A 12,622-nucleotide genomic window follows, 5' to 3' on the forward strand; every position below is an offset into this window, starting at 1 on the left:
AACCTCAGGACGGACACAACCTGTGGACTGACACAACCAGTGGACTGACACAACCAGTGGACTAGTATATACTTTTGGAATAACCCTTGTCTCTGACCTACCTAAGACAGTGAGACATTTAGGACACCCACCCACACATCATAACTATTCCATCAATCATGGCCCTTCCCGCAATATACATTCACATACCATAACTATTATTGTGGCATATACATTGTATACTGAACAACAAAAGTTCCTGTGACATTGAATAAAATTTAATGCAAAGTTATGTTTTTTACCAAATCTGAAACAATTGCGATTTGCAGCAGATAAAAGATTCCTGTAAGAGTTCAAATGGTTTAATTTGCCATACTGACTTCAGAAAATGCGTTGTCATGTTGAAAGGTAATGCCCGGGCCATGACGACACAAAAAACGGTAAAACAACAGGGCCGATGATCTCGTCGCGGTAGCGCTGTCCATTGAGATTTTCCTCAACCACTATCAAACGGGTCCTCTGTCTTGCTGTAATCCAACCCCATACCATAACGCTGCCGCCCCCGAACCGATCTTCTTCCATGACACAATGATTGACGTAACGTTCACCTCGACGTCGGTACACTCGAATCCGTCCATCGTTGTGGCTGAGGTGAAAACGAGACTCGTCAGTGAATAGAACGACGTGCTTGACGGTGGTTTCCTGTCAAAATGGGACGTCTGGCGGGTCTTCTGTCGACAGTCTCTGCACATCTGAGGTGACGACATACGATTTGTGAAGATATTCGTCGAAGACCAGGGATGCTCCTTGCAGTCACTGTTGCTGGCTGGAATCGATTTCGTAGGTGTGTTGTTCAAATCCAGTTGTCTTGTCGATTATTGGTTACGCGTGGCCTACCACTCCGGGGATGGTCTCTGACTTCATTCGTCTGTTGCCAACGTTGCCATAAACACCAAATGGTGATTTCTGTGGACGTTAAATGTCTTGCAACATCACGTTGACTCGATCCTGCTTCAAGCATACCAATGGCTCGCACAAGCGTGGCATTTCGTAATGTTGAATGATTGCGTAATTTTATTGTTTTTCTGAGTGGTTGTTGTCAGCACGATGCTAAACAATGCATATGGAATCCCGTTAACGCACATGTTTGTATACCAATTCTTGGGTAGTGAAATGCATGAGGCTTGCATAAAAGTCAACTTTTGCATGGAATGCATGCTTTTCTGTAGCAGTTGTTTTTTTGTGACTTGATTCCATACATGTACTACAATATTGAATACCAAACTTTACTTGCTTGAAAAATACACTATAATATTGGTGTCACAGGAACTTTTGTTATTGGGTATATTAGTTTGTATTTTTGTGTTATACTGCCATATTCATATTATTGCATTATAATGTCAAATTATACAAATTATTTGTAGCTGTTATGTACATATTACTTTGCATGATTGTGTTATATTGGTTTGTATTATAACATTTTACTGTTATAAAGATATTAGTTTGTATTATTGAATTATACCGTCAAATTGTGTCGTTCATACACTTATATTTTTTAATTTGAAGTTTGCACGATATACGGCTTTTCCATTGGACGAGAGGTCGGTCAGATGACCGCGAAATTGACGTTCATAAGTGTATGAACGACACAATTTGACGTTCATACGTTTTTCACGAGACTGTGTTCTTAAAATGACGTAAACACTGACGAACTACTTCCACATTCCTGGGGAAACCCCTGGGAATTCCCTAGCACGAAAACTTACATAAGCGTTCTTTCTGATCATTTAAAACCTTTATTCTTGGTCTCAGCGTTTCAGTTTACATTGAGAAATGTCAGAGAGCGTGACTGCATGATTGTTCACGAATATCCTCGCTGCGGCGTATCCTAATGAACAAACGAAAAAATGCACAAGGTATGCGAGGGTAACAGTAGCACGGGGCAGTTTGGCGAGGGTAACAGTAGCTCGGGGCAATCTGGCGAGGGTAACAGTAGCACAGGGCAGTCAGGCGAGGGTAATAGTAGCAGGGGGCAATCTGGCGAGGGTAGCAGTAGCACAGGGTAGTCTGGCGAGGGTAGCAGTAGCAGGGGGCAATCTGGCGAGGGTAATAGTAGCACGGGGCAATCTGGCGAGGGTAGCAGTAGCACGGGGCAGTTTGTCGAGGGTAGCAGTAGCACGGGTCAATCTGGCGAGGGTAATAGTAGCAGGGGGCAATCTGGCGAGGGTAACAGTAGCACGGGGTAGTCTGGCGAGGGTAACAGTAGCAGGGGACAATCTGGCGAGGGTAACAGTAGCACGGGTCAATCTGGCGAGGGTAACAGTAGCACGGGTCAATCTGGCGAGGGTAACAGTAGCAGGGGACAATCTGGCGAGGGTAACAGTAGCAGGGGACAATCTGGCGAGGGTAACAGTAGCACGGGTCAATCTGGCGAGGGTAACAGTAGCACGGGTCAATCTGGCGAGGGTAACAGTAGCACGGGGCAGTTTGGCGAGGGTAACAGTAGCACGGGACAAACTGGCGAGGGTAACAGTAGCACGGGTCAGTCTGGCGAGGGTAACAGTAGCACGGGGCAATCTGGCGAGGGTAACAGTAGTACGGGACAAACTGGCGAGGGTAACAGTGACACGGGGCAGTCTGGCGAGGGTAACAGTAGCAGGGGGCAATCTGGCGAGGGTAACAGTAGCACGGGGCAGTTTGGCGAGGGTAACAGTAGCACGGGGCAGTCTGGCGAGGGTAACAGTAGCACGGGGTAGTCTGGCGAGGGTAACAGTAGCACGGGGCAATCTGGCGAGGGTAACAGTAACACGGGGCAATCTGGCGAGGGTAACAGTATCACGGGACAAACTGGCGAGGGTAACAGTAACACGGGGCAATCTGGCGAGGGTAACAGTAGCACGGGGCAATCTGGCGAGGGTAACAGTAGCACGGGGCAGTCTGGCGAGGGTAACAGTAGTACGGGACAAACTGGCGAGGGTAACAGTAACACGGGGCAATCTGGCGAGGGTAACAGTAGCACGGGTCAATCTGGCGAGGGTAACAGTAACATGGGGTAGTCTGGCGAGGGTTACAGTAGCACGGGGTAGTCTGGCGAGGGTTACAGTAGCACGGGGTAGTCTGGCGAGGGTAACAGTAACACGGGGCAATCTGGCGAGGGTAACAGTAGCACGGGTCAATCTGGCGAGGGTAACAGTAACATGGGGTAGTCTGGCGAGGGTTACAGTAGCACGGGGTAGTCTGGCGAGGGTTACAGTAGCACGGGGTAGTCTGGCGAGGGTAACAGTAGCACGGGACAAACTGGCGAGGGTAACAGTAGCAGGGGGCAATCTGGCGAGGGTAACAGTAGCACGGGGCAGTTTGGCGAGGGTAACAGTAGCACAGGGCAATCTGGCGAGAGTAACAGTAGCACGGGGCAGTCCAGATAGGAATGTGGTCGAGGCCAGTGTCATAGTAAAGACGATGATGTTGTAATATTTGCAGATAGTGTTCTAAATTTACAGAAAAAGATAGATGTTCTTTATAAATATTGTGCTAAGTGGGGAGTATCTGTAAACACTAACAAAACCAAAGTTGTTTTCAAGGAAGGGGGGGAGATATCTAAACATGAGAAATGGTTCTTCGGTCCAGAAAGACTAGAAGTAGTATCATACTACAAATATCTTGGCTTAACAATTTCATGTCGAAATCTGTTTACAAAAGCATGTAAATTACTTTCAAGGCAAGCAGATAAAGCCGAAGAAGTTTATTAGTAAATTTAGAAATATACCTGTTAAATCGCTGTTTAGGATATTTGATGGTAAAATATGGCCAATACTGACGGACGGCTCGGAACTTTGGGGAACCTTATATCGCCACAGTACTGAGAAAATTCATACAAAATTTTGTAAGTTTGTTCCTGGCGTAGCCTACCGGTCACCAAATAAGGCAATTTTAGCAGAATGCGGAAGGCATCAGATACATATACACTATCAATGTAGGGTTATCTCATACTGGATACGTTTGCTCAGACAACCAGATACATGACACTCTAGACGATGCTATTACATGCTTAAGCGCCTTGATGACTTTGGGGATATAAACTTGGCTTCAGCTGTTAGAGAAATTCTTTTTTCGCATGGATTTGCATACGCGTGGATATACCAGGATGTTGGAAATAAAATAATGTTCTTAACAATGTTTAAACAACGATGTAAAGATATGTATTGTCAAGGCTGGTCAGACGATATAATATGTTCAAAATCGTTACATGCCTATTCAGATGGAAATAATACCAGAAATGTACTTAACAACTATTCAATCTTTATCTTTACGCAGATGTTTAACGAAGTTCAGGTGTAGTATACATAATCTCAATATACAATTATACAGACACTCCAAAGCTAATGATGCTTTAACATCGATGTGTCTTTTCTATATTACCAAGAAGATGAATACCATGTTTTATTGATATGTCCAGTATATGAAGATATAAGAATCAAATACCTGCCTAACTATTATTATACGTATCCATCCCAAAGAAAATCTGCACAGTTAATGAACAGCAAAAATAGCCATATTCTTCTCAGACTTGCAGTTTGTGTTTATAAAATATTTGAAAGAAGGATAATACATTGAATATAAAAACTGTGCACCATATTTAGCTACAATCTAATCAGTACACAAGTGGTGCTCCACGACGAATTTTCTTTACAACAAAATGTCATTGTACTGTTGGCCTCATGGCCACACATACGAAATAAATCTGTCTGTCTGTCTGTCTGTCTGTCTGTCTGTCTATACTCTGTGATTCCTATTTCACCTAATTTATGTAATGAACTGTTTTGAAGCCTCAAGTATATTGTATGAGGCTGTATTTAATGAATGATTTATGGTTTCTGTGTATGTTATAATAAACCAGGAATAAAACGTTCTTAAAAACCAGATTTCTTGGACCTTTGTTTACCTCCACGCACTAAATCGGTTACATTATTATAATATTCAACGACACAATATTATCATTAGCCTTACCCTCTAAACTCTCATTAACTTTACTCTCTCAAAGGCACAATGGTCTCGTAAACATTTCTTTTCGAAAAGAATGGATCTGATACGTACAGATTCCAAAGAAGATATTTTAGTATTAATTTGTAGCTTCATAATTTGCAGGGAAGGAGGAGAGCTGACTACTTCATAGAAACCCCACTTGAGTTGTTGTTTCCAACATGGCGTTATCATCACATTGCTTCGTGTGTCCGTTATTCTACATGAATCCCGCGTCACGTTGCTTCGTGTAGTGTGTCCGTTATTCTACATGAATCTCGCGTCACGTTGCTTCGTGTGTCCGTTATTCTACATGAATCTCGCGTCACGTTGCTTCGTGTGTCCGTTATTCTACATGAATCTCGCGTCACGTTGCTTCGTGTGTCCGTTATTCTACATGAATCTCGCGTCACGTTGCTTCGTGTGTCCGTTATTCTACATGAATCTAGCGTTGCATTATCATATTTGTCATGGACAGAAGTGCAAATACACCCGTGTGCGTTTTTTGAGACAGCATTTCAATTGAACGTTCTCTTATAGCGCATTTAGGTCAAGATCCAACAAAGACTTTATTCTTCAGAATCCCGAGACATCCCGCACGTGTCCTCAGGAAGGATTTAGCTGAAGCGTTCTGCGAGACCCCATTATGCCAGGTGAGGTGGTTGACTGAACGGTGGAATCGGGGGAGCAGAAATCATCTGTCTAAATATCCTATCTTGAATAGAGAAGAAATATATTTGATCGTCGACACATGAGCTGCAGGGTTTCCGTCGTCCTATTGTGCAAGCAGCCGCGGCGGGGGCGAACTGGTGTTAATTGCAGCGATAAAGATGCTCATAAAGGTCTTCTAACTTCCCCCGAAGGAAGAATTCGGCCGTCTCCGTGACACAGGGGTCTCCGTCCTATCTGTCAGCAATAGACAGTAAATGGTGGCCATTCGTAATTACCGTCTGGCCTGACAGGAGATAGTTTCTATGCATACTCGATGTGATGGAGTTCCATGCATATTGCACATAACACCTAAAACACGCAAAACCATGACCCTGGGGGTGACACGTGAATGTGACAATGAACACGTGACCGTGACAGTGAACACGTGATTGTGACAGTGAACTCCGCGACACACGCGGGCTCAAGTTGGTGTATTGCTTATCTTCGATTCTCTCTCCGTAATTCAGGGGCGGCGGGGTAGCCTAGTGTTTAAAGAGTTTGCTCGTCGCGCCGAAGACCCGGGTTCGATTCTCCATATGAGTACAACAATGTGAAGCCCATTTCTGGTGTTCCCCTCCGTGATATTGCGGAAATATTGCTTAAGCGGCGTAAAACCATACTCACTCAATGTGCATGATTCAAGTAATTGTGGTGTGGGAGATCTGGTTTAAACCTTTCAAAGCAGAAGTTGTTCCGATGCCTGACTTCACTGCCAAAGAATGCTTCTATAGGCTGATAGTCTTCTGTTGCCCTGGCAACAAATTCCTAAAGTTCAACGGATTTCCGCATCAAAAGCCCGTGTTTGAGAAAGCGGAAATATCGTCACTTAGATACCCACGACGTCTCTGACAGCGGCCACTCCGCCCAGCTTGGCCACAACAAACATCTCGTGTACCACTTGTATTTAAACCACCATGGGTTAAGTACAAACAAAAATAATTATGCTGTTCAGCTGCTGCCGCAGATGACGCTACATGTCGTCACTGCCGTCGTCACATTGATGGTGGGACGGAGTGAGGAAGACAGACAACAGCCGTTGGTAACTCTACACCTTCACAAGGTCCACCACAACGCATAGAAGACCCTCACACCATGTATCCAACCAATTATAACACACACAAAGATCGGACAAAATAATTCTGTGCTCAAGTACGAAACAGTTACAGATGAGTGAGTGAGTGAGTATGGTTTTACGCCGTTTTTAGCAATATTCCAGCAATATCACGACAGGGGACACCAAAAATGGGCTTCACACATTGTACCCATGTCGGGAATCGAACCCGGGTCTTCGGCGTGACGAGCGAACGCTTTAACCACTAGGCTACCCGACCGCCCCAGTTACAGATGAATCGCAATCTTTCAAATGTCAAGATATATGGTGGGGAAGGGTGGGGGTTGGTGGGTGAGGTCAAACACTCTACATCACGCTGTCGACAAATGCCAGTTTACGTCCTCAATTGACAGACTGATTCTTTGAGCCGAAACTAAAAAATATTCTAAGGCAGGGAGCGGGCAATGAACATGCGCGACAAACTGATCCCAGGCGAATACACCAGAGCGTCTACATACGGCCGGGCCAAACATGACTAATGGCGCGGATGTCAGAGCGACTCTGAGTTGTTCTCGTATTTCCATATCCACTTAAACAAACCCTACTGTCCTGTCGTGTACACAACACGAGAGGCTTCAGACAAGAGCTAATTTAGTTATGTCGATCATGTGGAGCTTATGCCAATCACAGTATCAGCGTTTCAGCGACATACAGGCCACTCTAACATTCTAACACAATAGACACAATGTATTATAACACAATAGACACAGTGGATTATAACACAATAGACACAATGAATTATAACACAATAGACAAAATGGATTATAACACAATAGACACAATGAATTATAACACAATAGACACAATGAATAATAACACAATAGAAAGAATGGATTATAGCACAATAGACAGTGGATAATAACACGAAAGAAACAATGGATTATAACACAATAGACAATGAATTATAACACAAAAGACACTGTAATAACACAATAGACACACTGTAATAACACAAAAGACACGCTGTAATGAGTTGGGGACGTCGCACAGTATTTAGGGAGGGGCGAGAGTAACTGAGTAGACCCACGGACCTATATACAGTTATACAAGTCCGTGGTAGAACTGACAAAACCGAGCGGTGCATGTCCGAGCTTAAACCACAACAGGGGTGTGGTAAATTCAGTAAAGATGAGCATGTTTTAATCTCCCATTCACACCTCCGTCACGCACCTCTTCAGTCCCCCTTCATTCCCGTCTTCACCCCCCCCCCCCTCCACATCCCCCGTCACGCCCCTCTTCAGTCCCCCTTCATTCCCGTCTTCCTCCCCCCCCTCCACATCCCCGTCACGCCCCTCTTCAGTCCCCCGTCACCCCCGTCTTCACGTCCCCCGTCACGCCCCTCTTCAGTCCCCCGTCACCCCCGTCTTCACGTCCCCCGTCACGCCCCTCTTCAGTCCCCCGTCACTAACGTTTTCACGTCACGTCTTCGCTCCCCCCTGCACATCCCCCGTCACGCCCCTCTTCAGTCCCCCGTCACTACCGTCTTCACGTCACGTCTTCACTCCCCCCTCCACATCCCCCGTCACGCCCCTCTTCAGTCCCCCGTCACTACCGTCTTCACGTCACGTCTTCGCTCCCCCCTGCACATCCACCGTCACGCCCCTCTTCAGTCCCCCTTCATTCCCGTCTTCACCCCCCCCCCTTCACATCCCCCGTCACGCCCCTCTTCAGTCCCCCGTCACTCCCGTCTTCACGTCCCGTCTTCACTATCCCCTCCACATCCCCCCTCACGCCCCTCTTCAGTCCCCCGTCACTTCCGTCTTCACGTCCCGTCTTCACGTCCCTTCTTCACGTCCCGTCCTCACTCCCCCCGTCACGCCCCTCTTCACGCCCCTCTTCAGTCCCCCTTCATTCCCGTCTTCACCCCCCCCCACTTCACATCCCCGGTCACGCCCCTCTTCAGTCCCCCGTCACTCCCGTCTTCACGTCCCGTCTTCACTCCCCCCTCCACATCCCCAGATACTCCCGTCTTCACGTCCCGTCTTCACTCACCCCCCCTCTACATCCCCCGTCACGCCCCTCTTCAGTCCCCCTTCATTCCCGTCTTCAACCCCCCTACACATCCACCTTCACGCCCCTCTTCAATCCCCTGTCACTCCCGTCTTCACCCCCCGTCTCCACGTCCCGTCTTCACTATCCCCTCCACATCCACCGTCCCTCCCTTCTTTAGTCCCCCGTAACTCCCGTCTTCACGTCCCGTCTTCAACCCCCCCCCCCCCCCCCACATCCCCCGTCACGCCCCTCTTCAGTCCCCCGTCACTCCCGTCTTCACGTCCCGTCTTCACGTCCCGTCTTCACGCCCCTCTCCAGTCCCCCGTCACTCCCGTCTTCACGTCCCGTCTTTACATCCCGTCTCCACGTCCCTCTTCATTAAAATGTTTACAGCATGTTGTTCACTTACGTTTCCACCGCAAACTACATTACATCCCAGCTTCCAGGGTTCACATCCATTTAACAATCGTCCAATAGTTAAAATTGGGTCTGTCCAAAAGTAGTTCGACGCGACTACCATCAATACTAACAAGGAACAAAACCAAGCATATCCCCTGTGTTGTAATCGATTTGAGGATCCAGGAAGTGTGGGCTCCGCGCCTGCGATGTGTCTGAACAGTCCAACAGCTCGCGTTATTCCAACAAAGGCTCACTAATAACAAATGCTAAACACGTGATTACATATCATCATTCTATTGCATAACACAATCATGCCGCAACGCCCGTTACCATGGTTATTGGCCTCAGTGGCCCATCCCCCAAAGGGAAATATCAGCTCATAAGATCGACTTGGTTGAACGAACTGTATCACAGAATATTCATCAGCAGTGATGATGACTATCTCAATGTGAGCAAGTCTAGTGTACGGTAACGTTACTGTTAGAAGGTGCCGTGTGTGCAGAGATGATGTATATCGCCTTGGTCCCAGGATCAAGAGATTTAGTGAGCTCTGCCTTGTTACAACTTGTAAACATCCATGCCTTGAGATCGCTTATATGCGATCCAGTCTTTTCGTACTATCATCTCAAACTGTATACAAAGTGTCAGTAATGATACTCAGTGATATATGAAAACCAAACGTTTGATCAATCAATGTCAAACACAACCAACCCTAGTGTACACAACCAACCCTAGTGTACACAACCAACTCTAGTGTACACACAATCAGCCCTTGTGTATCTAACATAACCCACACTTGAGTACAGTGCTAGCTCTAGTGTACACAACCAACCCTAGTGTACACAACCAACCCTAGTGTACACAACCAACCCTAGTGTATACAACCAACTCTAGTGTACACAGCCAGCCCTAGTATACACGCAACCAACCCTAGTATACACGACCAACCCTAGTAAACACAACCAACCCTAGTGTACACACAATCAACTCTAGTAAACACAACCAGCCCTAGTGTACACGCAACCAACTCTAGAAAACACAACCAACTCTAGTGTACACACAATCAGCCCTTGTGTATCTAACATAACCCACACTTTTGTACAACACTAGCTCTTGTGTACATAGCCCACACGTGTGTACATAACCCACACGTGTGTACATAACCCACACTTGTGTACATAACCCACACTTGTGTACATAACCCACACTTGTGTACATAACCCATACTTGTGTACATAGCCCACACTTGTGTACATAACCCACACATGTGTACATAACCCACACATGTGTACATAACCCACACTTGTGTACATAACCCACACTTGTGTACAACACTAGCTCTTGTGTACATAGCCCACACTTGTGTACATAACCCACACTTGTGTACATAACCCATACTTGTGTACATAGCCCACACTTGTGTACATAACCCACACTTGTGTACAACACTAGCTCTTGTGTACATAATCCACTCTTGTGTACATAACCCACACTTGTGTACAGAACCCACACTTGTGTACATAACCCATACTTGTGTACATAACCCACACTTGTGTACATAACCCACACTTGTGTACATAACCCACACTTGTGTACATAACCCACACTTGTGTACATAACCCACACTTGTGTACAACACTAGCTCTTGTGTACAGAACCCACACTTGTGTACATAACCCATACTTGTGTACATAACCCACACTTGTGTACATAACCCATACTTGTGTACATAGCCCACACTTGTGTACATAACCCACACTTGTGTACAACACTAGCTCTTGTGTACATAATCCACACTTGTGTACATAACCCACACTTGTGTACAGAACCCACACTTGTGTACATAACCCATACTTGTGTACATAACCCACACTTGTGTACATAACCCACACTTGTGTACATAACCCACACTTGTGTACATAACCCACACTTGTGTACATAACCCACACTTGTGTACATAACCCACACGTGTGTATATAACCCACACTTGTGTACATAACCCACACTTGTGTACATAACCCACACTTGTGTACATAACCCACACGTGTGTACATAACCCACACGTGTGTACATAACCCACACTTGTGTACATAACCCACACTTGTGTACATAACCCACACTTGTGTACATAACCCACACTTGTGTACATAGCCCACACTTGTGTACATAACCCACACTTGTGTACATAACCCACACGTGTGTACATAGCCCACACTTGTGTACAGAACCCACACATGTGTACATAACCCACACGTGTGTACATAACCCACACTTGTGTACATAACCCACACTTGTGTACAGAACCCACACATGTGTACATAACCCACACATGTGTACATAACCCACACGTGTGTACATAACCCACACGTGTGTACATAACCCACACATGTGTACATAACCCACACATGTGTACAGAACCCACACATGTGTACATAACCCACACATGTGTACATAACCCACACTTGTGTACATAACCCACACATGTGTACATAACCCACACGTGTGTACATAACCCATACTTGTGTACAGAACCCACACATGTGTACATAACCCACACATGTGTACAGAACCCACACATGTGTACATAACCCACACATGTGTACATAACCCACACTTGTGTACATAACCCACACTTGTGTACATAGCCCACACTTGTGTACATAGCCAACACTTATGTACAGTACTAGCTCTTGTGTACATAACCCACACGTGTGTACGGTACTAGCTCTTGTGTAAATAACCAACACGTGTGTACATAACCCACACTTGTGTACATAACCCACACTTGTGTACATAACCCACACTTGTGTACAGAACCCACACATGTGTACATAACCCACACTTGTGTACATAACCCACACTTGTGTACATAACCCACACTTGTGTACATAGCCCACACTTGTGTACATAACCCACACTTGTGTACATAAACCCACACTTGTGTACAGAACCCACACATGTGTACATAACCCACACTTGTGTACATAACCCACACTTGTGTACAGAACCCACACATGTGTACATAACCCACACTTGTGTACATAACCCACACTTGTGTACATAACCCACACTTGTGTACAGAACCCACACATGTGTACATAACCCACACGTGTGTACATAACCCACACTTGTGTACATAACCCACACTTGTGTACATAACCCACACTTGTGTACATAACCCACACTTGTGTACATAGCCCACACTTGTGTACATAGCCAACACTTATGTACAGTACTAGCTCTTGTGTACATAACCCACACGTGTGTACGGTACTAGCTCTTGTGTAAATAACCAACACGTGTGTACATAACCCACACTTGTGTACATAGCCCACACTTGTGTACATAACCCACACTTGTGTACAGAACCCACACATGTGTACATAACCCACACTTGTGTACATAACCCAC

At 45.8% G+C, this 12,622-nt stretch overlaps 3 protein-coding genes across 9 annotated transcripts in view; 1 reads left to right on the forward strand and 2 right to left on the reverse strand.

Annotated features, from left to right (window-relative positions):
- Positions 1–12,622, reverse strand: part of LOC139469345 (BAI1-associated protein 3-like) — a 237,175-nt gene that overhangs the window by 210,903 nt on the left and 13,650 nt on the right. Inside the window, exon 1 of one of the 7 annotated variants that reach the window (XM_071251490.1) lies at positions 9,222–9,336. The exons of the other annotated variants lie outside the window; for them this stretch is intronic. The gene's annotated coding sequence lies outside the window, so the exon portion shown is untranslated. Of the gene's footprint in view, positions 1–9,221; positions 9,337–12,622 lie in introns of those variants that run through there. 7 annotated transcript variants of the gene reach the window in all.
- Positions 1,986–3,428, reverse strand: LOC139469145 (uncharacterized protein slr1819-like). Its single transcript, XM_071251279.1, has one exon. It carries the CDS (start codon positions 3,426–3,428, stop codon positions 1,986–1,988), a length of 1,443 nt encoding a protein of 480 aa, XP_071107380.1.
- LOC139469147 (uncharacterized) lies at positions 7,903–9,000 on the forward strand. The gene has a single exon (XM_071251281.1). The coding sequence runs from the start codon at positions 7,903–7,905 to the stop codon at positions 8,998–9,000; it is 1,098 nt and encodes a 365-aa protein (XP_071107382.1).

Source organism: Haliotis cracherodii, unplaced genomic scaffold (genome assembly GCF_022045235.1).
Source record: "Haliotis cracherodii isolate W230 unplaced genomic scaffold, xgHalCrac1.p SCAF_2, whole genome shotgun sequence".
In the NCBI taxonomy this organism is placed as follows: Eukaryota; Metazoa; Mollusca; class Gastropoda; order Lepetellida; family Haliotidae; genus Haliotis; species Haliotis cracherodii.